General features: G+C 50.3%; 1 protein-coding gene across 3 annotated transcripts in view; it reads right to left on the bottom strand.

Annotated features, from left to right (window-relative positions):
• Positions 1 to 25497, bottom strand: part of MDGA1 (MAM domain containing glycosylphosphatidylinositol anchor 1) — a 58456-nt gene that overhangs the window by 14644 nt on the left and 18315 nt on the right. For all 3 annotated transcript variants that reach the window (XR_006341982.1, XM_043907352.1, XM_043907351.1), the window contains exons 2-7: positions 10880 to 11019; positions 6783 to 6957; positions 5500 to 5696; positions 4616 to 4748; positions 4106 to 4375; positions 1821 to 2150 (exon numbers count right to left, since the gene is read on the bottom strand). Coding sequence is in view for 2 of the 3 variants with exons in the window: in XM_043907352.1 (XP_043763287.1) it covers positions 1821 to 2150; positions 4106 to 4375; positions 4616 to 4748; positions 5500 to 5696; positions 6783 to 6957; positions 10880 to 11019 (1245 nt within the window). In the remaining variant the exon portion in view is untranslated. The remainder of the gene's footprint in view (positions 1 to 1820; positions 2151 to 4105; positions 4376 to 4615; positions 4749 to 5499; positions 5697 to 6782; positions 6958 to 10879; positions 11020 to 25497) is intronic.

The following is a 25497-nucleotide window of genomic DNA, read 5'->3' on the forward strand; positions in this document are numbered from 1 at the left end:
TATTGACTTCAATTTGGTAGTTTTCTTTTTGTATTTTGGAGCCAATTAATTTATTTTTCCAATTCTACTCCATTTCCACAGGTTCTTAAAAAGCTTCCATGCCCTAGGCATCAAGCTTATAAGCCAAGCGAAGGAAATGGCCCTGTACCCTCATTGATTTCCCTGTTTCTAAAACATCCCAGCTCCCAACCCTGCTATGCCCCACAAGCTAAAGGGCTTGTCCCCCCTTTTTGAGGCCATCCTGCCCTCAGGTTAAAACTCAAACTCCTTGGCTCTGAAACAAGGCCCTCATGCTCTTATCTCTGTCAACCCTCAGCCTCATCTTCCCTTTCCCATCCTGAGTCCTAGCTGTGGGATCCACTTGTAAGGAACATACTTCCTGGATATAGCAAGTCTCATGTATCTTGGGGGCTCCCTGTCCCTCCTCTGCTGGGCTTGTCCCCTACACCTGGCAAATGCTCACATGGAACTTGGCTCCTCTAAGAAGTCTCTCCTGATGACCCCGGGCAGCCTGGTCCTCCTCTCATGTCCCTAGGATGCTCTGCAGACCCCACGTTTAGCTCCTAAGTCTTATCTAAGGTTTGTTCTTCCTTTTCCTGCACCTTGCCTGACACCTCCACAGCAGGTCTATCTCCCTGGCTAGGCAGTGAGCTCTGAGAATGGGACTGTGGTGTTCATAGCTGGGTTCCCCAGCGCCTCACCCAGGACATGGCTCAGGATTTAAGAAATGGATTTGTGGAATCTGTGGGGCCTAGTTCACTCCCAAAGCCCAGCTCAGGTCTGTCTCCTTCTAGACGCCTTTCCTGACACCTCCAGCTTCACCTGGCTCCTCCCTGTTCAGATATCAGGATGGGAAGGGCCTCCAAGGCCATCTGGTCCAGTGTCTCATAGAGGAGAGACTGAGGCCCAGACAGTCAAAGAGGTTTAGCCAAAGTCAGCCAGCAACTCAATGCAAGGTAGTGGGGGCTGGAGATGAGATTCCAGAGACGTTGTCCAGAGTCACTCCCTCCAAACTCTTTTTCCAAGTGTAAACCTTTCAGGGGTGGCTGAAGGCAAGATCTGCAGTCAGGCTGCCTGGGTTTGAATCCCAGCTCCACCACCTGTTGATGGGTTAACCTCTCTGAGCCCAAGTTTCTTCATCTCTAAAACCTGAAGATGAAACATCTACCCCACACAGTAAATCGTAAACATGGATGAGATAAATACAAAATCATCAGAACACACAGTGAACACTCACTAAATGTTGGCTATTATTTCATTATCACTATTTTTTTTTCATTATTGGTATAAAGACCCAAATTCTCTGCAAAATCTGGCCCCTGCCAACCTCTCCACTCTCATCTCCTTCCATTCTCCCAGCCACACTCTCCTTTCCGGGCTCCAAACGGTTCATGGACTTTCCTGCATCCGTGCCTTTGCACATGCTGATTCCTTGGCCTGCCTTTCTCTTCCACCTCTCTTGCTCTCTTGTGCCTACTAAAATCCTGCCCCTCCCTCAGATCTAGATCAAAGCTATCTTAGGAAACTCTTCCCTGATTCTCATGCATCACAGTTTGCAGTGATATCTTTATTTGTGGGATGACCTGAAACACATTTGCTAGTAAGTCCAGTGAGGGCAGAACCTGTTTTGCCCACCACTTTACTGCAGTGCCTAGCACAGTGCCTGGCATATAACACATGTTTAACAAATGCATGCAGCATGAACAAATGGTATCCTCCTCACTGTGGCCTCCCTTTCTCAAGCTGCTGCCCGCCTCCCCTCTGTGGGGCTCTCCAGCCCCTTCCATCCTCCCTGTTTCCCCCCAGCTCCGGGTGCCCACCTGTCTCAGAGGAGATGTTGACCTCGACACTCAGGTCGGGCACAGGTGCCCCCGGGAAGGAAGCCACGCAGAGGTAGGTTCCGTAGTCACTGAAGTGCAGGTCAATGAGCTCTAGGCTGCTGGTGACGGCAGGCAACTCGGGGTCATTGCGAGTCACCAGCAGCCTCTTGGACATGCGTGCTGGCTTGCCGTTCTTGAACCACTGGTAGGTCACCTTCTCCTGGGGCACGGCATCCACGTGGCATGACAGCTTCAGATCCTGGCCCAGCTGTATGTTCTCACTCTCTTTGATCACATCTGGGGTGATCTGGAATGTGGCGTTCTTCATGGCTATGGGTGGAAGGGGAGGGAAGAGTGGCTGGGGCTGGCCCAAAGCCAGGATTCCCTGTCTCACCACCACCATCCAGATGCGGCTTCTCGCCTCCAGCTGGCCTTCCTGGAGGTCGGGGTCTACAACCCCATTCCCAGGAGAAACCATCACGTTTTCTGCTTGGAAATTGTTCTGCTTGCTCAGATGTGTTTCCAAAAGTTCAAAAAAAGCTGGCTGTAGAAAAGTCAGTTTAGTAATCAATACAGCCATGGTTGACCATACACTATGAGAGGCCCTGTTCTAAGCACCTAAAATGTGTTTCTTCATTTAGCCCACCCCACAATCTGTGAGGGAAGAATTTTATTGTCCCTGTTTTACAAAGGAGGGAACTGAGGCTCAGACAGTTTAATCCACTTGCTGAAAGAAGTAAATAGCCAACCTTGAATTCACACTCAGAGCCTATGTTCTTAGCTACTATGCTGTGTTATATTTATTGTTGTTTTAAACCCAGAATATACAAAATTCAAATTTTGGAAGGAAGCACTAGAATGTAATACTGATTATATGTAGAGAGTGGGACTGAAGGAAACTGAGGGGAGACTTTTAATTTGCCCTTTGATGCTGTTTAGTTCTTTGCAAGTTTGTGTCATTAAAAAAAAAAAGACTAATACAATCATCTTACATGCAATTACATAAAAATACAGAGTTTAGAAAGAAAATGGTCTGGCCTCTTTTAGAAATCTGATTATGTTTTATGTATGCCAAGAGATAGAATGCTTAATATTAGGTGCTCATTGGAAAGGACTCTAATACAACAGCCATAAATCAGGACTGGGTTGAATAAAACAGGCTGTATGTCACCCCACGAGGTGACCACAAGTATTTGATGTAAATAGCAATCTAATCAAGCCAGGTTTTAAAGGTCAAATGGAATCAGGTGGAGAAAAACAATCTTCTGATGGGAAAAGTACCATCAGAGGGAAAAATAGTCATTAGATAACCACAGTTTGACTGTTATCTTTCTCACTACTTAATCAGAATTAAGTAAAAAGTCATAGAGCACCAGCTTCTTTTTTGTGAGGAGAGTCAGGGAGAGACTGGTCAGTGAGAGATGAACAAAGAAGAGTGTTCATTTCATCAGAAGATTCTCCATTGAATTTGACAAAAGCTGTATTTTACTTTCAAATGTTAAAAAGCTGGAAACAAGCCTGGCTCTTTAAAAAAAAATCTTTAAAAATAAATTTTAAAACAGTAACCTAAAGCTGTACAAGCAGAAGAATTTAAAGGTTTCTCCTTATAGCAAAGCAGTAAAATCAAGATCTTATCAAGCAGCTAATGATCATTACTGAGGCTGAAATCTAGTTAGGAAAGTATCTGTACTTCTTTAGATTGTGCTCCAAGTTTTAATCATTTTTACATTTAGTAATTATCTTCATACTCACTGAAACGCTTTGCTAATAAAGATTTACATAGGTAGCATGTGCAAATGTGTTTTATTTTCACTTTGATTCTACTAATCTTATAGAAACTTGTAGGAAGGAAGTCAGGAAATTTTTGTTAGAGACTAGAATGTCCAAATTTAGCCTCAGGCAGCCTCAGTTTCCCAATCTAAAAAAATTCAAAGTGATCAACACCAGCCCTTCCCACATCTGGGCTTGCTGAGGTTATATTTGAAAATGTAGATTGTAAGCTGTAAATAAAACTCTATACATCATATTGTTAATTGGCTATACCCCAATTACAAAATAAAACGTTAAAAAAAAAAAAAAAAACTTTATACAAATTTTAATCCTGCCATCTGCTGGCAGACACCTGAATTGCAGGGAAACTAAAGTGCCCGGAACCTTCTTCCTCAGCCTCTCTCTCCTACCAAGGAAAAGAAGACAGGCCCCTTTCCCCTTCCAGTTCCTGAGCAACAGGAAACCCAGTCTGCTTCCCACGATCCCCCCACCACCTCTGCCTCAAAGCCACGTACATCGCACCAGGAGGTTGACAGTCTTCTTGGCAGGGTTGCCCACATTGTTGGTAGCTGTGCAGTTGTAGTAGCCAGAGTCTCGGGCCTGCACTGAAGGGATGCTGAGGGTGCCACCCTGGGCCAGGGCACCCAGGGGCAGCGGGCCTGGCCCATGGGACCACTGCAGTTGGGGGAGGGGATCCCCACCGGTCAGCAGACACTGGACCGTCACATTCTCCCCAGGGTTCACCACCAGAGTTTCATTCACAGACAGCTTCAGGGCTGGAGGTGCTGGGAGGACAAGAATGGGGTCTCAGGGAACAGAGGCAGAGCCAGATGTGGGGGAGGAGAGGCAAGGAGGGAAAGCCTCTGGGGGAGGGGTGTTGTGGGGGGGGGAGGAGGGAGCAGGCAGGAAGGAGGAGGGCACAGACTCGTGGTGATGTGCCTGGAGTCCTGCATAGGGTGGGCACCATCTCCTGGTTGAGGATTCAGCACAGGTGGGCCAGGGGATGGGCAGGGAGGTGTCTGTACCCGTGGTATTGGTGAGCTGGAAGGTGACAGCCTTGTCCGGGATGCCGCACACGTTTCGTACAGACACCTGGCAGGTGTAGCTGGCATAGTCCTGGGGCCGCAGATTCTTCAGCTTCAGGACCTTGGTCTCCCCCTGGGCAGCGACCACTAGGGTGAGGGGCCTGCTTGGGTCTCCAGGGGTCTCACACACATTCACCAAGCACCAGAGGCTGAAGCAAATTCCTATTCAGGACTGAGCCTGGAGTGGATGCCACACTCCCCATCCCCCGGGCTTGCATGGGTCCGAGGGTGTCCTGGTACACAACGGCCAGGGCCTGGCCTCAGTTTCCCCATTCGAGGAAATGGAAGGGTAAGGAGGGAATCCTGCCCTGTCTCACAATCCATACAAATACAGGGCTGGCCCTGCAGGCCATGGCCACATGTGGAGTCTTGACAGCTAGGAAAGCTGCCTCTGAAAGTTCTCCCCTGAAGGATGGCTTCATCACCATCTCCTGGGATGGCAGGAGACTCTTGGGGAGTGAGTCATCTTTATCCCAACCCCTCCTCTTACTGCCATGGGTTCCCAAGACCCTGCCAGCCAGCGACAGGCGGAGATGGCTTGTCTGCCTCCCGGGGATGCTTTCCTAATTGGCAATGTTCTTAAAGGGCTCTCCTGTCATCATGCTCCCTGACCTTTCGGTCTTGGTTCTGCCTACCCCAGGCTGTCTGAAGCCCAACCAGAATGCTTGCTGCTGATGTCAGAAGAAAATTGTTGGAGTCAGGGCAGTCCCTGGAACTCCAGGTGGTGAGGCCTCAGCCCCCCTGCACCCACCCTTTGTGGGGTACAGAAGGAAGAGTGTGGGGTAAGCCATGAGGAGGCCAAACCAGCTGCTGCCCATCCTGACCTGGGTGTAGAGGGGCTCATAGATGTCAACCCCATTGTCCTGGCTGTGAGACAGGGTGTCGGAGCCCCGCTTCCAGATGAAACGGGCAGGAGGGTTGGAGTTGACCGTACAGCGCAGGAACACCGTCTTCTCCTGGTAGAAGTTGCCTCGGACATCGCTCACCGTCTGGTGCACCGTCAATACTGGCTCGTCCAGGTCTGCAAGGGCACAGTCCCGGTGGAGTCAGAGCTGCGTGACCCCTAGGTTGGTGGGGGGGCCTTGAGCCCCTGGCAGCCCTCAGGCAAAGTTAAGCCACCCTCATGGGATGCTTCCAGAGAACCACATGTTCTGCCAGCCCTGCAAGTCTGACCAACCTGTCAGAGACAGGGGACTGGACTTGTGGGCGTCTCAGCTATCCCTCCCCAGGGACCTGCACTGGGGGGCGGCGGGGGCGGGGGGCTGTCTGTCTTCAGCCTCCTATCACGGGATGGAGGGATCAGCTGAGACTGGAAATCAGGCCACGCCTGCCAGCTCCTTACTGCTGCAATAACTTGAGAAATGACCCTTGGCCCCAAAGCTTGGCAGACTCCTGGGTGGCTGATGGGGAATAAAAGAGAGGGCCTGGGGTTCCATTGTTCACCACTCTGTCAGGTCCCACCTGGGGGGCAGGGGGTGTATTTAATAGGTAGGTTCATTGTAGGTACTAAGATGGTGGCAGACAGACCCTTGGGCCTGGCCCCACAGCTTCTGGGTACCTAGGTCAGCCTGAATGGACACAGAGGTGGGTGGTAAGCAGGCAGATAGCCTCCTGGGGTCAAAGGTAATCCATGGAGGGCAGGCAGGGATTGGGGGCTTCTCATTCAGTCAGCAGCAAGGACTGAGGGGTGCCTTGTCCTGCAAGTGTTGGGGTAGGGAAGTTTCAGAGCTGCCCTGGGACAAAAGCAGAGATATGAGGTGTGGTGGGAAGGGCAATGGACCACAGTCAAGGGACCTAGGCAGTGAGCGGTCTATAATCCAACGGCATTGGATTATGGTGGAATGGGTATAATCCAACCTGTTCTGGCCTCCCTGACCATTTTACAGGGATGTTCCAAGGTTCATATTTGATTATGATGGGAATGGGTCAGGGTAGTGCAAATCGAAGAAACATCAAAGATGCCCTTCTCTAACCTAGAGGAGAGAGTCTCTACCATTGTTTTCCATGGAGGTGCCATGTTTCCACCGTTATCCCCACTCCTCCTTCCCAGCCTGAGCCCCCAGGGGCAGGCCCCTGGCCCTGGGAACTGAGAGGGGTTCCAACTCACACTGAACGTCCACCCGGATGGACTTGATGGCGGGTACGCCCACGCCGTTCTCAGCCTTGCAGTAGTAGCGGCCACCCTGCGTGCGTGCAATGCGCTCGATGCGAAGCGTCTCATTGAACACCGATGTCTCCTGGAACTTGTCCGAAGCGCTCCCAGCTGTCTTAGTCCAACGCACCTGGGCCAGCCAGGCAGGGCACAATCAGACCAGCGCGGGGGCCTCCCGCCCACCCCCATACTTTTCCGCAAGTGCACGCGGGCTATGAGCAGGCCTGGGAAGGTAACCTAAGCAGCCTCGAAGAAATGCACCCTGGAGGTGGGACCTCTCAGTGAAGAGCCTGGGCAATCTAGGGGCTGATGGAGGAGGTTTTTATAAAGGCAGTATGTGCAGTTGTTAAGAGAATCGATTTGGGGGCAAGTTACCCAACCCCTCCTGCTTTCCTTTCTGCATCTCTAAAATATTACTCCCTTCCTGAACTTACTGGGAAAACTAAACGAGTATATAGTTAGTGCCTGGAAGAGTAAGACTTTGATTAAACTTTTGTTATCCCACTTTTTAGCTTAGTGGCATGGGTAGTTTACTCATCTCCTAGTTTCAGATTTCTCATGTATGAAAGAGGTCTATATGGTAGCCAGCCTCTACCATGGCCCCCAGTGGTCTCCACCTCCTCATGTTCACACCTTTCTGTAGTTCCCTCCCATTTTGTACCAGGAATGGTCCATGTGACCAACAGAATTTGGCAGGAGTGATGGTGTGCCCCTGCTACTCCCATCTCACCACCCTCACTCTACCCTGCAAGACCCAGGGGTTACAAAACTTGGGGAAGACTACAGCAGCTTCAGGCCACTCAGATGTTGATCAGAGGGTGTTTAGAGAAAGAACAAGACCATGAAAAATATTTTTTTCTTTTTGTACTTGACATTTTGCAGTTTTACCATGATTTATCTAGATGGGGTTTGTTTACAAACTGCTTAGGGGCTGGTTTATCCATCAAAGAATTTATTGCATTCTTCAGTTCTACAAAATTCTCAGCCTTTATATCTCTTTAAAGATTGCCTCCTCTAAGTTTTCTCTAGTCCTTCTAGAATGCCTTGATTTATGTTATAGCTTCTCATTCTCCCAACTTCCTTTTCATACTTTGCATCTCTCTGTCTTCTCCAGACTGCACTGTAGCTGATTTGGATCTATCGTCCAATTCACCAGTTTCTTCTTTAGCTATGTCTATGGCTTTGAGGCCAAATTTTTCTAAAGACTGTATCATTTTTTACTTCTAGGGTTTCTATTTGCTTTTTTCCATATCCTTAACTGATCAGGTTTTATAATCTCCTGTCTTGTGGATTCTATTCCTTCCATTATCTCTTTAAACATTTTAAACATATTTATTTTAAGGATTCCCTCCAGATTGCTCTATGATCTCTGTTTTCTCAGATGTGAGTTGTTCAATTATTTGGGGTCTGTGGACTGGCTCTCCCAGCACTGCATTTTAAGGTGTTTTAAAATTTCATTCTGTGGGCTTGTATTCAGTAGGAATTACCTCAAAAGTCCCATTTGGGCCCTGACAGGCCTGTCTAGGGTGTTACTATATGGCTATATGGCTGCCTATACCCAAGATATATGGATTCACAGGTTCAAACCAGTTTTTATATTAGTTTCACAGCTTAAGATTTCCTTACCACTTGGATAGTGCAAGATACAGACTGGATTAGGGTTATTTCCTCAAAGGTAACTCTGTTTGCACCCACACCCTGAAGCAAAAGTCTGCTCCCTGCTGTGACTCTGGGCTGTGGGGCAGAGATCTGGTGCCCATTCATAGGTGGTGTCACTGGTATTAAGCTTCCAGTTTTAGGTAGAGGGTCCAGCTCCAGCTCCAGTCACAGACGAGCCTGTGGCCTCACCTCATACCACCCACATGTACATTAATACTACTGTCTCTGAAGTGAGTATGTGGCTAAGTCCCTCCAAGGACCAGGCTCTTCAGCTTTTGCGCACCGCCTCTGCTGTAGAGTTCTTCTCCCTTTTAGCCATAGACATTCCCTCTCTCTTGCTGTTAGTTGGGAGTAGGGAATTCCAGGCGCACTCATTCCCCCATGTGACCACAAAGTGGGTCATGAGACGGTACTTGCTCCACCCCTAGACTGTGGATGCTCCATGGCAATGGGAACTGCAGCTGTATCCTCAGGACCCATCATAGTACTTGGCACATAGCAGGTGCTCAATATTTATTGCAAGGGAATAGCAAAAAAAGGCACTGGAAGGCATTTCAGAAGAGGTAAAGACCAGTGGCTAAGGACTTCCCTGGCAGCCTAGTGGTTAAGACTCCATGCTTCCAATACAGGGGCACAGGTTGGATCTCTGGTCAGGGAATGAAGATCCCACATGCCACACAGTGAAGTCAAAAAAAAAGAGAGAGAGAAGGTGAGCAGTGGCTACAGCAAGAATGAACAGGGTGTTTCTAGACAGGTTCACCGAAGACAGGGTGTGAGGAGGATGGCGGTGGGAGATCAGACAGGACAGGTAGGTGGGGGCTGGATTGTGGGAGGTCTTCCTTTCCACCCCTAGGAGCCTGAACTGGGTCTGTTAGGTAATGCGATCCATGTGGGCAGGGGAGTGATACAATGTAGCAGGTCTGAGGGTGGTGACTCTGGGAACAGGGTGCAGGAATGGATTGGGGGAGGGGATGGGAGAACGGGAGGCCAGTCAGAGTCTACTGCCATAGTCCAAGGGACAGGGCTGAAGGTCTGACCTCAAGGGGTAACAAGGAATAGAAGGAGATCCACGCAAGAGACATAAAAAGATAGGCCTCAGAGCCTGGCTGCAGGTGGAGAATGATATGGGGCTGAGTCAAATATGAGCCCAAGGGATTGAACCTAGGTAGCAGGAAGAACAATGAAACTATAAATGGGAATAGAAAACGGGTGCATGGACACACAGTCACACCACGAATGACTCTTACATGCGATGCACAAGGGGGACACCCACAGGTGGTCAGTGCAGCCTTAGGGAGAGTTTAGGGTTAGGCTTCAGAGAGGACCATCCCTAAAGTCACACCTGGACAAGCAGATCCTGAAGACTGGCGGCATTGTTTTCACTTCCAAACAAATCCTTAAGAAGGAGCAAGCAGTGATGATAGTTTCAGACTAAAACCTTTGGGGGTTTCTTGTTCTGCTTGTCTTAAGGTCAGACCTACTAAAGCTGCCCCTGTTCCCAATATTATCCCCCCCAAAAAAGAACTTTGCAATCACTGTGCTTCCTAGGAGCCAACCAAAACCTTTTCTGCTGCTTTTAAAGGTCACCGCAGCTCACCAGCAAATTCCACCTGTCCCTTCAGCCCATCCTCCTACCTCTTCCTGTCAGCTCTCAGTGATAACCAGCCAAAACTTCCTGCCTGAAACATACAGTTGGTCTGGGACAAAATTCACACCTGGCTTTTCCAGATCCCCATCTTCTGTGGGGTTTGCATACTGGAAACCTCCTGAAGCAGTGATTATATTATGTGTTTTTTGTTTGCTTGTTGTTGTTGCTTGTTTGCAATTGTGTTATATGTTGTTGGTAACTCGTGGGACCCCCAACCGAAAGAGGAAGTGTGCTAAGCCATAGAGAACGCTGGTTCTGCATTCAAATTCTGCTTCGGCCCTCACAAGTGCTGGGTGACCTTGGGAGTTTACCTAACCTCTCTGATCCTCGATTTCCTCAGCTTAAAATGGAAGCCCTAATGCCTTCCTCACAGCCTGGCTGTGGGACTTCAAGGAGGAAACACTGGAGAAAGTATCTAGCACAGGGCTCGGCACACGGTCTGCCTTCCTTCAGTGGCTGAAGGTTTATTGGCAGGCGCATTTGCTCAGCAGGTACCGGGAATGGAGTGGAATGGAACAACTGGCATCAGCTCTCAGTGTTTCCAGGTGAATAAGCCCACAGTCTAGCCCTTCCCCACAGAGTCTATTTTCCAGCCATTTCCCCCCGCCCCAGGCTCCTGTCTTCTGCTGATCTGCTACCATCTGCCTCCAGCCTCAGGCCCCACTGCCTCTTCTGATCCTGGAGTGGGGTGGGGAGTGAGGAGGCGAGGGCAGGGGGACACCCACAAGCCAGGGCGGGGGCTTACCTGGGGCCGAGGGTGCCCAGTGACGAGGCACTGCAGCACCAGGGTGTCCCCCTCCCGGATGGTGTAGACGCGCTCACTGATGTTGTCCTCTTTCACCACACATGCCTGGCCCGCGTGCACGATCTGAGCCTGGGCTGGAGCTGGCGGGAGATGGAGAGGTTTAGACAGGAGGCTCGGAGGGCAGAGGAGGTCTGAGGCTTGGAGGCCAGAAGTGGTCTAAGGCTCCCTCCTGAGTGTGTCACCCAGAACTCCCCAGCATATACCTCAGAGGCTTCATCCCACTGAGCTCCTCCTGGGGCCCTTAGGCCAGAACCAGAAGGGTCAAGGACTTAGGAAACAGGCAATTCCTCCTCATCCCTCTGCTCTTGCAAGAGATCTGTGCCCCTTGGTGCTTCCCTGGTGGTCCAGTGGGTAAGTCTCCACGCTCCCAATGCAGGGGACTGGGGTTTGATCCCTGGTCAGGGAACTAGATCCCCCATGCCGCAACTAAGAGTCCACGGGCTGCAACGAAGATGGAAGACCCCGTGTGCTGCAACTAAGACCCGACGCAGCCAAATAAAAAAATAAAAATATTTTAAAGAGAGAGAGAGGTGTTTTTCAACGAGCCAAGGATTGTGAGGAGGCTTGGTAATCTGTGCAAATTGGTTACCACTCAATGAGCATCATGTCTTAGACCCCAGTCGTGGAGGCTGCTGTCCACATCTGGCAGGAGCCTCCATTCCCAGCTTCGGAGTCAGCTGCGAGGCACACAGAGCTCACCTGCCCCAAGGAATTGCCTTCAGACAGTGAGCACTGCCTGGACCAAACATGCCTAGGAGGTCACCCCTTGCCCAACACCCCCCACACATACACACACCAGTGACTGATGGACATGATGCAAAGGCCCAGCCGTCTTGCCTCAAGTGGGGTGACTATGGTTCCGTTCACGCTCCAGAGCCCTTCTGCGCCCACCCCTGGGAACTGGCTGAGGCTAAGTCAACTAAACCCCATTGCCACCCAGCTGTTTCCCTCCTCCCCTTTCAGCTTGTCCTGGGAGCACTTTCTCAGCAAATTACTTGCCTGAATTCACTCCCACCAACCACTCCAGGCTCAACTTTTAGTGAAACTGACCAAGAGATCCCCCAGCCCCACAGACGGCACATCACTCCCCTCACCCAGAGGCCTGTTACCATTCCCTCATTGCTCGCGGAACCTATGCCAGCCTCCTCTCCAAGGGACAGAAGTCTTCACGGGGGGACCTGGAAGTTCTCCTAAGACTACATGTCCTCCTTGACCCTCTCACAGTGCCTAGGGGCTGGGGTCTGGCCAGGGCTGGGGGACCAAAGGGAAAATGATGGAACTGGAGAAGTTCACAGCCCTCCTTTGGTGTCTTAACCCCACTATCCTGAAATCAAACTAGCCCCCAGCCCACCAGTACTTGGGCTCTGGGAAAGAGGGCAAGACTTCAAGTTCAAACATGTCTGCTCAGAGATGAGGGTGGACGAGGTGGAGGTAGGAGAGCTAATTCAGAGTACGAGGGACACAATAGGGTGAAAACTTGAGTCCTTGCCCTAAAGAGGCGCAGGGAGATAAAACCTGTCCATACAATGTGTAACGTCCTCCAGGAAGCATTCCATGATTGACCTACATCCTTCCTGCTTCTGCATCCATCACTTTTCCAGCACAACAACAAAGCATCAATCTGTGTGACTATCAAACTCAGGATTCTCATCTTTCTGCTTACCCAACCATGAGCTTACATTGGTACCCCCAGCCTTGAATATAGCAGGTACTCAGTGAACACTGAATGGATGGATGTATAGGAATATTTGATGATGAAGGTGCTAAGCATTGTAAAAGAGGTAAAGAAAGCCTTAGGAGGTCAGGGGAGAAAGACATCACTGCGGAAGGAAGAATCACAGAAGGCTCTGTGGAAGAGGTAGCTTTTGAACCAGTCTTCAAGGAATAGGGGGTCTTGCTGCAGGTTGACAGGGCAGTCTAATATTCCATATTACCCAGGGTAAAACACTAGTGATCTCTGGACCTTCATGTTCTTATCTCTAAGATGAGAGAATGCTACCAACCCTGACAACTCACAAGGGCAGAAGTGATGATACGTGCATGCTAAGTTGCCTCACTTTAGCATGCTAACTGTCCAACTCTTTGCAACCCCATGGACTACAGCTAGGCTCCTCTGCCCGTGGGATTCACCAAGCAAGAATAATGGAGTGGGTTGCCATGCCCTCCTCCAGGGGATCCTCCTGACCGAGGGATCGAATTTGCATCTCTTACATCTCCTGCATTGGCAGGCAGGTTCTTTACCATCTGGGGGCTCCCCAGGAGTGATGATAACACAGGATAAATGAGAAGTGCTTAGTAGAACTCTGATGTGTTCTTACTGTTGTCACAAGTAGTACCTTCATTTACAGAGTCTCTCCAACCAACACTGACAGGACAGTCATGAACTAATGACAGAGATAGGTCCACAGAGCCCGGCCACAGGTCAAGAAGCTTGCGGAGGGTGGGGGCGGGGGGCCGGGAGCAACCACTGGGAGTGACGTAGGTTGGGTTTAACCACGAGAGTCTCTGCAAACAGCAGCAGGTTCTGCAAAGAGTGGCAGCTGCCGCCACCCCAGAGTCTGAGTGTCCAGTCTGGCTGCCCTGGAGGAATGAACCTAGGCTAGTGGTCAGGGGACAAGCTGTGTGACCTGAGGCAAGTCAGACCTCAAGGACCTCAGTGTCCCCAGCGGTAGGAGGTGTGTGTACTAGATAACTTCTGACATCTTTTTTCAACTCATACTTTCTATGAATTTTATCAATAGCACGTAGTCCCTGTGTGAGGTGCACCCTGGAATCTGGGGAAGAAGTCTGAAACTGTCACCCCCTGAAATGGAAATACATTGGAAGAGAGAGCCATCTGTGGCCAAGGTCCTCAGGAAATCTCATCAGGAAACAACCCACCAATGTATGATGTGTGTGCCAGTTGGTGGTAAGACCAGAGGCTGCCTGGATGTCTGCAAGAGGCCTGGGGTGCCTCTCAACAAGGAAGACATCGACTTAACAGGCTCCAGTGGAAGATAAGCTGTAATCTTGGACAGCATGGCTTGCCCAGAGCCAGGCAGTGTTGTAATGACAGATGCTTTGGTGACTGATAAGGAATTCTGAAAGGGAGTTAGAGAGCTGAACTTTCTCAGGGCCTGGACAGCACAAGCCAGAAGAGATGGGGCCTGACCCGCAGACACAAGGCTTCTGACTACCTGACGGGTTTGCTTCCTCATTGGCCATGGAGCTAGGAGTTGGCATCATGGATGATGACATCATTAAGATTACCCAGCTTTTAATGACATTAACCACTAAGACTATCCAACTCTAAAATGGTAGAACCTCTTTGGAAGAGATTTTGGCAGCGCCAACACAGGCCAAAGACTGCTGTGGAAGCTGAAGCTCAAATAATTTGGCCACCTGATACAAACAGCCAACTCATCGGAAAGGACCCTGATGCTGGGAAAGACTGAGGGTAAGAGGAGAAGGGGGTGACAGAGGATGAGATGGTTGTATGGCATCACCAACTCAGTGGACATGAGTTTGAACAAACTCTGGGAGATAGCGAAGGACAGGGAAGCCTGGTGTGCTGCCATTCATGGTGTGGCAATGATACAACTGAGTAACGGAACAAACAAAACTCAGGTTAAACAAGCAAATACTCCATGACACAGGAATTCCATTTCTCGGTATGTACACAATGGAAAATAGTGCCTGACAACCAAACAATAGGTCCGAGAATATTCACAATAGCTTTATTCATTACAACTAAAAACAAGAGGCAACTCCCATGTCCATCAAGAGCAACAAGGGTGAATTAATTCTCATATGGAATACGAATGAAACACAATGGAATATTACACAGAAGTGAAAAAAGAACTATGGATAGACACAACACAACAACACTGTTGAATCTCACAGCACAATCTGAGTGAAAGAATTCAAGACATAAAAGAGGATCCAGTGTATGGTTTCATATATTTGAAATTCAGAGCTGAAAAAACCAATCTTATGGTAACAGAGGTCTAAGCCGTGGTTGCCCTTGGGTGGAGGTGAGGGATTATTTACTGAGAAGGCACAAGAAGAAACTTCTGGGGAGGAGATGGGATCTCATCTAATGAGAAGGAAATATTCATAGCCCTAATCTGAGTGGTTGTTATAAAGGTGGATGCACATGTAAAAAGGCACCAAGGTATTTGCTTAAGATTTTACTGTATCACTTTTATTAGATAAAGAAAGAGCATACATCCACCTCCCTTTGACGACATTGTCCACTGAGGTTATCCAGTTGCCTCAATCACCCTCTCCCTTTATTCCAAGTCCTTCTTGATGAGCCGCTTCCCATGACCGACTTCTTCCCAGTATAGATGTTCCTTCTGGAGCAAGTGCTGGCTAGTTGCAAGGCACCCAGGACCTCTTGGGCTTCCCAGGTGGTGCTAGTGGTAAAGAACTCAAGTGCCAATGCAGGAGACATCAGAGACACGGGTTCCATCCCTGGGTAGGGAAGATTCCCTGGAGAGGAAATGACAACCCACTCCAGTATTCTTGCCTGGAGAATCCCACGGGCAGAGGAACGTGGCAGGCTACAGTCCATGGGATCGCAAAGCGTAGGACATGGCTGAAGCGACTTAGCACACGCACACACACACACAGGCCCCCGTGGCCTAGGCATTCCAATTCACCCATCACCCCCACTGTTTCATTAACATGAGTCAGCCTCCCCTACTCTGCTTACCCCCAGAATGGCTAGAACTATGTTTCTGAGCCTAAACCAACAGAGATCCCACCAAGTTACAGTCCCCCCCAAAAGGGGTTGTGTCCCACTGAGTCTCAGACTCTCGCTCCACACACCCCAGGAAGGCACTGCCAGCAAACAGCATCTCCTCATTCCAAAGGCAACCAGGCCAGGGCCTGAGTCAAGAGGCACCATGACATAATCCCTTCATTCAGTCTATCGAACGACAAATGCTTCCAGCCGGCCGCTGCGCTAGATGCTCAAGAGACTGTCATGAAAAGCAAACAAGGCCCAGCTCTTAAAGAGCACTCCTGGGGAGACGGATGGCAAAGAAGGAAACAGAAACGAACAGGATGGTTTCAGAGTGTGGTTATTGCTAGGACGACCCTGAAGCAGGGGGGCCATGACAAAAGAAACTGGGCGGAGGAGGGATCTGCTGGAGAGACATGGAAAGAGCAGACAATCTGGGACTCATTTCTGGCTCTGCTACCCTCTAGCTGGGTGACACTGGGCAAGTTACTTCACCTCTCTGAAGCTCAGTCTCAGGAGCAAGAGATGGGAACAATAATGCCTTCTCCCAGGGCTGGTGTGAGGGTTGAACACAATACATGTAAAATACCTGGCCAAAGAGTACATTGTTTCCTTTTCCCGAGTGCGACTGGTCTTAGTTGCGGCACTCAGGATCTTCCATCCTTGCTGTGGCATCCGGGATTTTTAGTTAGAGCATGTGAACTCTTGGTGGCGGCATGTGGCTTCTAGTGCCCTGACCAGCGATCAAACCTGGGCCCCTGCCTGGGAGTGCAGAGTCTTAGCCACTGGACCACCAGGGAAATCCCAAACAGTATATGTTCTGTCAAGAAGTGACAGCTCTTGAGATGATTCAACAGGACCAAGAGATGGGGACAGGAGACCACCCTCTGTGGCCCACACTATATCCCAGGGCTGGAGGAACTCGAAGCAGACGCTAAACCATTAGGGATGTTTCATGAATTTGTTCAAAATTCACGCTGAGGGTTGTGAAGGACTTTAGAGGAGTCAGAAAACCAGACGGGAGGGATGGAGCCCGTTTACACACTCAACGTTCAGAAAGTTAAGACTTTCAGCAAGTTATCCAAGCCTTAGTTTTCTCATTTGTAAAACGGGGTTGTTGTGGAAAGGAATAGGTAAGTAAACTCAGGTGAAGTGTTTAAAACTGTCTGGTTCACAGTCAGCCCCCAAGCACACCAGCCGGCGTTATTATTGTGTATGTGATCTGCACTCCTCTCAAAATGCCATCTCCCCAGGGCCTGCAAGGGCTTTGCATGAATGGACGCTGCCTTATCTACCACAGATGGTGTGGCCTGATACATTCCTGGGGTCCACTGTATATTTGCAGGCTCCTGGCCTTATTTCCAAGAGCCAGAAAGGGCACTATTTCTAAAGTTCTATTTAGCCTCCTTTGGTAGAAAAGGAGACTGAGGCCTGGAGAAGGGGGTGCCCTTTCCACTCGTGGACACGAGGCACTAGCAGAGCTGGGGCTCGAACCCCGGCTTTCTGCCTGCTGGCCTGGAGCTCAGCTCACTGCCCTCCACGGACTCCCCTGGCCCTCCCTTGTATCACCCTACGGGAGACTGGAGGGGAGCCCTTTGCAATGCAGATTCCCAGGCCCCGTGCAGAACCACCAGCCCGACTCTTCAGAGTCCATATTTGTAACAAACTCCCTGGGAATTTCAGAGGTACTGCTGGATTTGTTTATCTCTGCTTGAAGCCATGGGTTGGTGGATAGAAACCAGGACAGGATTTTAGAACCATTTCCCTGCTTCTGGTCTAGGAGACTTTCGCTACAATATTTCACTCTTCCAAGCTTTATCAACAAATCCCCCCAGGAAAAGAAAAAACAGTGTCTGCTAACCTGGGTACCACACAGGGCTCACAGAGCCCATTGCCAGGTAAGGATGCTGTACCTTCTCTTTCCCTCTCAGAGTCTCAGCACAAAAGAGCAGACTCTTAAAGGCTCTGAAAAGACCTGCAGTAAACACAGTGGCTCAGCGGTAAAGAACCTGCCTGCAACGCAGGAGCTGCAGGAGGCGTGGGTTCGATTCCTGGGTCAGGAAGATCCCCCAGAGGAGGGCATGACAACCCACTCCAGTATTCTTGCCTGGAGAATCCCATGGACAGAGGAGGCTGGCAGGCTACAGTCCACAGGATTGCTGGATTGAACACGACTGAAGTGGCTGAGCACGCAGGCAGGCACACGAACGCATCCTCATAACTTGGTTTATGCCAGTGCTTTCCATTTGACCATAAAGCCCTTTCTTCACAGAGCATAATGGCTGTGGAGTCAAGGAACATGCCCCTCCCCAGGCCCTTGGCTGAGAAGAGCCAAGAAGCATGAGGGCTGTCGCCCATGGGGCAGCGTGGTAAGGAGGACCGCTGAGCAGAAATGTTAAGTCACTGGCAGGTGCTTCCAGCTCAGTCCTTCCTTCCTCCGAAAGTATACACCCCACGTCACAGGTGCAGGTAGGGACCGCCAGCATCAGGAGGCCCAGTGAGGAAGCCACCAGTTCTCAAGGAGTCATTTTAAGGCAAATTCCAACTGCCCCCTGGGCTCCTGAAGAGAATTCTCACTGCAACCTGGAAGGGGAATTTCATCCAAGATCCCCATCCCCCATGGGAGAATTTTCTCCCCGGGTGTTAGCCAAGAGGATTGGGGGGGTGGGGGGCAGGCGGATGCTGGCCAAGTGCAGGAGGAGTCAACAGTAGGATGGGGGGCCAAACAAGGCTGACAGACAGCAGTGGGAATGAAACCCCTTGATTAAAAGCCCCATCCATTGCTTTCCTTCAGCTTTCCTCTCCACCCTAAATTTTATTTATTTTTTTTCCCCAAACTTTAAACTTTTTATCTTGCATTGGGGTAGAGCTGATTAACAATGGTGTGGTAGTTTCAGGGGAACAGTGAAGGGATTCAGCCATACGTATACACGTATCCATTCTCCCCAAAACCCCCCTCCCATCCAGGCTGGCACATAATGTTGAGCAGAGTTCCATGTGCTACACAATAGGTCTCTGATGGCTATCCATTTTAAATATAGCCTGTGTATATGACCTTCCCAAAGTCCCTAACTATCCCTTTCCCCCCTGGCAACCATAAGTTCATTTTCTACTGAATGGAGTAAGAGAAGGAGAAATATCATATGTGGATATTATATGTGGAATCTTAAAAAAAAAAAAAGATACAAATGAACTTACCCATCCTCAATTTTAAAAGGTTAATCATGACCGAGTGGGAGCTGGCGTCCTGCTCCCCGCTCCTGATTTTCAGGGAAAGTGTGTCTGCAGGCTGAAGGAAACGCCAACCAGAGCAGAGTGAGGGGAGGACAAGGAGAGGAAAGAAGGGGAGGCTGCAGACTCCCCCACCTGAAGCTGCTTCTATCTGCCCCAGTTACTGGCGGGCAGGGCAAGTGCCACCAGGCTAACCACCTCTCAGAAGCATCACCGAGTGTTCCAGGCCAGGCGATATGGAAATAGAATCTCTGCTCTGGTCCTGGCTTATATCAGATCGTCATTCAACAGACCCTCGTACGTGTGAGGTGCTGAGCTGGGTGCTGGCGAGAGCTACAACACCCACATCCCAAAATGGGGATGTGGACAGTCTAGAAGAGCTGGGATAAAGGCCTGCTGAGAGGCAGACAGGAAGCAAGGAGGCAGGGACTGCTGGGCTGGGGTTATGTCTCAGGTGTCCCCCCATCACCATCATATAACAATAACATCATAACATATACATAACAAGTTACTCTGGGCCAGCACTGTACTGGGTGTTTTATGTCTATTGTTTACTGCTCATAACAAGCCTATTATTGTTCCCATTAATCAGATGAGGAAGCTGAGGCTTAGCAAGGGTAAGTAACTTGCCCAAGGGCACCCTGCTGGTGTGGAATCCATCTGACTCTCTGACATTTGTGCTAAGCCCTCCACATCTCCAGTTTCCAAGTGCATGACACAGAGCTGAAGACACGGGGCTCCAAGCATAGGACAGTCTCCGGGTCACTGGCTGGGCTTGTCCCAGGGCGCATCCTTAGAAACTCTTCCTCCCTCATCCTCCCAGCTCCTGGTACCAACATGTTTATCGATCCCTTTTTGTATGTAATGCAAATGGACACTTAATAATTTAGCAGAGTTAACAGTGATGAAATATTAACAGGCTTTTCCCTTTTAATTAGCTGTTCAGAGAATGGCGGCTGGGGTCTGAAATGAGGCTCTTAGGGCAGGCACTTGGCTGGCTCCGCCTGGGCCTTGTGATGCTATGCGATGCTACGCACCTCTCCCGTGGACCACGGGCCATCGAACAAGGACCTCTCAGGGAAACTAACCTTGTGCTCTGTGCCCTCCACACTGAGGGTTCACCCTGCCCTCCCCACAGCTCTGTATGCAGGGCTGGCCAAAGCCTGGCCTCAGGGCCGCTGGCCGGGAGACGGGCCAGCTGGTTTCTCAGGAGTTCTAGGGTCTAGGGGAGGCTCCAATTTCATGCTGGGAAAACCAGTTTGAAACAGTACCATCTCCCCTGGCCTCACCTCAGTGCCTGTCATCTTGAAGGGAAGCATCATCTCCCCTGCCCTGTCCATCGCTGGTCACTCCCTCAGGGCATTAGACATCGGTCCAGGAGCTTTCCTCTCCATCTTCCTTCTTGCTCCCTGGCCTCCCAACCCTTCAAACGCACACACGATCGCCTGTTCATCTGCATTGATTCCTGGATCCCTTCTGTAACATTTCCTGAGCACCTATTGTCCTGCCCTCAGCTCTGGGAGGCAGAGCCAATCAGGCGCGCCCCCTCCCCGAAGAACCTCTGCCCTCCCCTTGCCACAGACTCTATTAAAGTCTGCTCTCAGCAACTGGGCTTTTTCGCTTATCAAAACCAAATCCACATTCAGCTGACCTCCGCTTTGGGTGCAAAAATCTCTCCCCAACCCGACTGTACGTATCTCTGACCTCCGGGTCCAAGAGCACCGTCATTGAGCGTGGAAAGCAGCCACAGCTGAAAGATCAGGGCACAGGCTGCCAGCCTATCCCCATGACAGAGCGTGAAGACAAGCGCTGCTCTCACAGTCAGAGGCAGGGCCTGGTATGGCTTGCAGAGTCCACTATGATGCATAAGGCCTGGTTCTATTTTCAAGACCTGATGCTGTCTGCAGAGCTTGCTGCTTCTGGCAGAGCCTGGCACTCCTGACAACCCTCCTCTGCTGAAAGTGGTGGGCAGTCCAGCCACACCCCCGTCCTTGGGAAGGTTTGGCGCCACTGCACCTATATCCTGGCTCCATCAGAAGGCACACAGGTTTTGAGAGTGCCAGGCTCTGCTCAGAATCTTCACTGAGTGTCAGTGGAAGTCTAGTCTGCACAAGACCAATGAACTCTGGAATGTCAGGCCAGGCCACTAGGAAAGCCCTCTAAGTGAGGGCTCTGAGGTCCCCTGGGGGGACTATAAAAAGGCCTTCCCTCTGTGGGCAGGGAGACCGACTCTCAACAATGAGGTGCCCTAGGGCAGTTCTGGGCTTTCCAGGTGGTGCTAGTGGTACAGAACCCACCTGCCAATGCAGGAGATGTAAGAGATGTGGGTTCGATCCCTGGGTCAGGAAGATCCCCTGGAGGAGGGCATGGCAACCCACTCCAGTATTCTTGCCTGGGAAATCCCATGGACAGAAAAGCCTGACAGGCTACAGTCCATGGGGTCGCACAGAGTTGGATATGATTGAAGAGAGTTACACAGCAGAGCACACAGGGCAATTCTAACCAGTGTAGGCAGGACAGTCGGGGAAAGAGAGGGCAGAAAGGCACATACTAAGAGTCAGGCATCGCTTGAGCCAAGACTGTAAATGCAACTCTGAGGGACTGCCCACAACCTTGGGCAAGTTACTTAACTTCTCAAAGCCTCGGTCCTTTCACCTACAAAATGGGGATAACACTATATCTCAGCTCTGGCAGAAGTAACTTCTAGGATGTGAGGATTAAACAAGACAATGTGGATACAGAGCAAAACCACCAGTATCCAGTAACTGCTCAATAAATTTCAGCTCCCTTTCCATTTGATCATACGGCCTGTGACCCTTTGGGACCCTGTTCCAAGGACCTGCAAGACGAAAATGTAAAACTGAATGAAGAGGTCTACTTTGCGGGGATGCCAAGAGCCATAATCCTGACAGACCAGAATATCTGAGTCTGTCAGATATTCTGAGGACTTCCCTGGTGGTGCAGGGGATAAGAATCCACCTGCCAATGCAGAGGACATGGGTTCGATCCCTGGTCTGGGAAGATTCTACATGCCAGGGAGAAACTAGGCCTACAGACCACAACTACTGAGCCTGTGTGCCTAGAGCTTGTGCTCCTCAGCAAGAGAAGTCACTGCAAGAGAAGCCCACGAACCATAACCGAGAGTAGCCCACGATCGTCCCAACTAGAGAAAACCTGTGCAAAGCAATGAAGATCGAGTGCAGCCAAAAATAAATAAAATTATATTTTAAAAATGTGGACTGAAAGAGGTGATCACTGGGAGGAAGGCTCTCCCCAGGAGGATGGCGAGAAAGACAGGCTACCACCCAACAAGCTAGAGAACGGTTTCAGGCTCCAGGACCTGAGCTTGACTGGCCCACGGACGTGGGACCGGTGGACATGGTGTTTCTCCAGGGGTCTCGCTATTCAACCACACCAAGGTCTGCAGTTCTGGAGACCCCATCACTGCAGTTCACTCGGCCTCGGGTCCTGGCAATGGGCCAAGTTCTGGATATGACCATACTCCCACCTGACAAAACACAGCTCTTGAACTGAGTCCCTGGGAGGGGCAGGGCTGGAGTAGATGCAGGGGTTCTCCTTCAGGCTGTTGGAATCATTGCTATGTGACCTGGGGTAAATCATTTAACTCTGTCGTCTCCAGCCCCAGCTTTCTGCCTGTAAACGGGCATAAGAACGCTCCCTACTGGAAGCGTTAAATATAGTAAGAATGGAATCCACGAAGCACAGCACACGTTGCCAAGCTCTGGACGGACAGTGAGAAGGGAGCAGGATGAAACCAAGCTCAGACCTCAGAGTGTGTCCGCCGTGAGAAGGTCCCCTGAGCCCGAGAGCTGCGGCTTCAGTCGTGGCGCCTGACAGGCCCCTGAGTGACCCGGTCCATTGGAACCCAAGGCTCAGTCACCGGGGCTCCAGCGTACCTGTGACCAGCACCAGGGACACATCCTGGACCAGCACGTCCTGGGTGGGACCGGAGACGCACTGCCAGGTCCAGGCTCCCAACCCAGAACGCAGAGCCTGGGCCGCCCCTGGGTCAGGGCATGGAGGGAGCGGCAGCTCTTCTAAAGCAAAGAACCCCCAAAGCCCCCTCTGACCCAAAAAGCCCAGTGGCTTCCTCCCACCCCGTGAGCTGAGACCCAAGTCTGAAGCACAGGGCACGGCTTGCAGCCTGACACGGGCCTGGGTGTGGGAGCCGAGGGAGACGAGGGGGCTGGAGGCAGTGGACGGGGCTGCAGTCAGCATCTGAGGCCCTGGACGCTCAGAAAGGGCGGGATGGTGGTGAGTGGGCACGAGTTTTTTCCAACCCAACCTTCAAGGACAGGCTGGACGCTCCACTCCAGCACTTGACGGGACTAAACCCCCCAATTCACTGTATAAAACAGAAGCCAATAATATTAGATGCATTGTGTCTTATTAAGTGAGATGACATATCAGAAATTGTCATGTAAACTGTAAAGTTTTGTGCAGATCAGGTCTTATTATTATTAGATGTTGAAAAGACCCAAAGAAGCAGGCCATAATGCACCTATGACACCGGCGAAAATAAATTAAAATGATAAAATCCACTGTGGCTGGCCTCTGCGCAAGCCCAGCTCAAACTTTTTGTAACACAGCCTGGCAGTGCAAAAGGAGAGCCATAAAACTGTTCCTATCTTATGACCTATTAGACAATCTCACTTTGGGGAATAGGCCCCAAGGAAATAATTTAAAAGGAAAAAGTAATTCACATAAGGATATTCACGGCAGAGCTCTTTGGAAGAAGAAGAAATTGGCATCTGTCCAAACGACCAGGACTGGAGAAACGGTGACCAAACTCCAACACATCGATGCAGGGGGTGCCCTGTGGCCATTAAGCTGACAGGTCTAAGGGCTCAGTCAATACCAGGAGACGTGTGCAGGAGATAAAGTCGTCCGAGAGTGCAGAGTGGACCACTGTTTACTGCTATGTAAAAATATATTGACAGGTATGGGCAGGGAATTTAGAATGAATGGCTCATGTTTGATGATCATTGGATTCTTTTTCTTTTCCTATGAAGTTGTTTAAGTGGATAATAATAACAGTAACAACCCTGAAAGCAAAATCAATCCTGCAGCCCGAGAGCAGGTGGGGTGTTAGACCCCAGGACAGGAGGGCAGGGGAGGGAAAGACAGTGTTTCTGGAGAGCTTACCACCTCCACTCTGCTGGGGGTAGCACTCTGATCCCCCACCCCCACCCCAGGCCCCTGTGGGTTCCTGGGCATCATCCTACCCGGCTAGGGGGTGAAATTATGGGCGTCACAACCTGACAGCTTGACACCTCTTCATGCAGCCCTTGCAAAGTTCCTCTGGGCTTGATCTTCACACCAGCTCAGGAGGAGGGCAGAAGATTAGCTCTGAAGATTTAAAAACCAAGGAGCAGAGATGTAAGGGCCTGATGTAAGGGCCTTTATGCCTCTCTCCACATCCAATGACATCAGGAGGATAGCACTTCATGCCCCTCAGCAACCCCAAGGCCTGGGAGCCGATCCTCACCCTCCATCTTGAAAACACACCATCAGCCAGAAACCTGAGACTCAGGGCTACTGTGGTGCTCCAGTGGCTAAGACTCTATGCTCCCAACGCAGGGGGCCCGTTTGATCCCTGGTCAGGAGCTAGATCCCACGTGCCACAACTAAAGATCCCACATGCCACAATGAAGACTGAAGATCCTGCCTGCCGCAAATTAGACCCAGCACAGCCAAATAAATAAATTAAAAAAAAAAAATAAAGTTTAAAAAAGGAAAGAAACCTGGGAGTCATCCCTGACTTCTCTCCTCCCACACCCTACATCCAAGCCACCAGCTCAATCTTCAGAACTGATCCTGAACCCAACCCCTGAAATACCCACCTGGACTGAGCTACCACCACTATCCCCTGCCTGGATTTTTATAGCAGAGAGGTTGACTCTGCTTCCTTCCTTGCCTGGTACAGTCTGTTCTCCACAAGCAGCCAGAGAGATCTCTTTATACTAGGTCTGATCCCATCTCTCCTCTGCTCAAACCCAACCATGACTCCCGTCTCACTTCACGTCCAAGCCACAGCTTTTTCAATAGCCTGCTATGCCCCACACGGGCTCCCACCCACCCTTGTATCTTACTCCTCACTACTGCAGTCACACGGCTCTTTGCTGTTCTTCAAGCAGACCAAGCCCACGTCTGCCTCCACAACCTTTGCACTTGCAGCTCCGTTATTGGACTGCGCGTCCCTAGATTTCCAGAGCTGCCCCATCACTTCCTTCAGCTCTTTTATGAGCGAGGTCTACCCCGACCACCCTTTTTAAGACAGCATTCCGGCCCCCACTGCCACCACTCTCGGTCCCCTTCCCTGCTTTATGGGTTCTTCACACGACTCGTCAACACTGACAGATTAGTCAATGTTCATTCTCTTGTGTCCCTTTCAAAGGACAACACCCCTGGGGTGGAAAGCAGGTTAAATTCCTGCTTTAACAATGGGATGAATAATCTTTTTTTTTTTTTTCAGGAGTCAATTCCAGAAGCATAAAGTTTGAGAACATATTTTCCTTACATCAGGTATATTTATAAATCAAGAAATGTAATACCTGCCCCCCCACACGCTTAAGTATTC

This window comes from Cervus elaphus, chromosome 7 (genome assembly GCF_910594005.1).
Source record: "Cervus elaphus chromosome 7, mCerEla1.1, whole genome shotgun sequence".
Classification (NCBI taxonomy): Eukaryota; Metazoa; Chordata; class Mammalia; order Artiodactyla; family Cervidae; genus Cervus; species Cervus elaphus.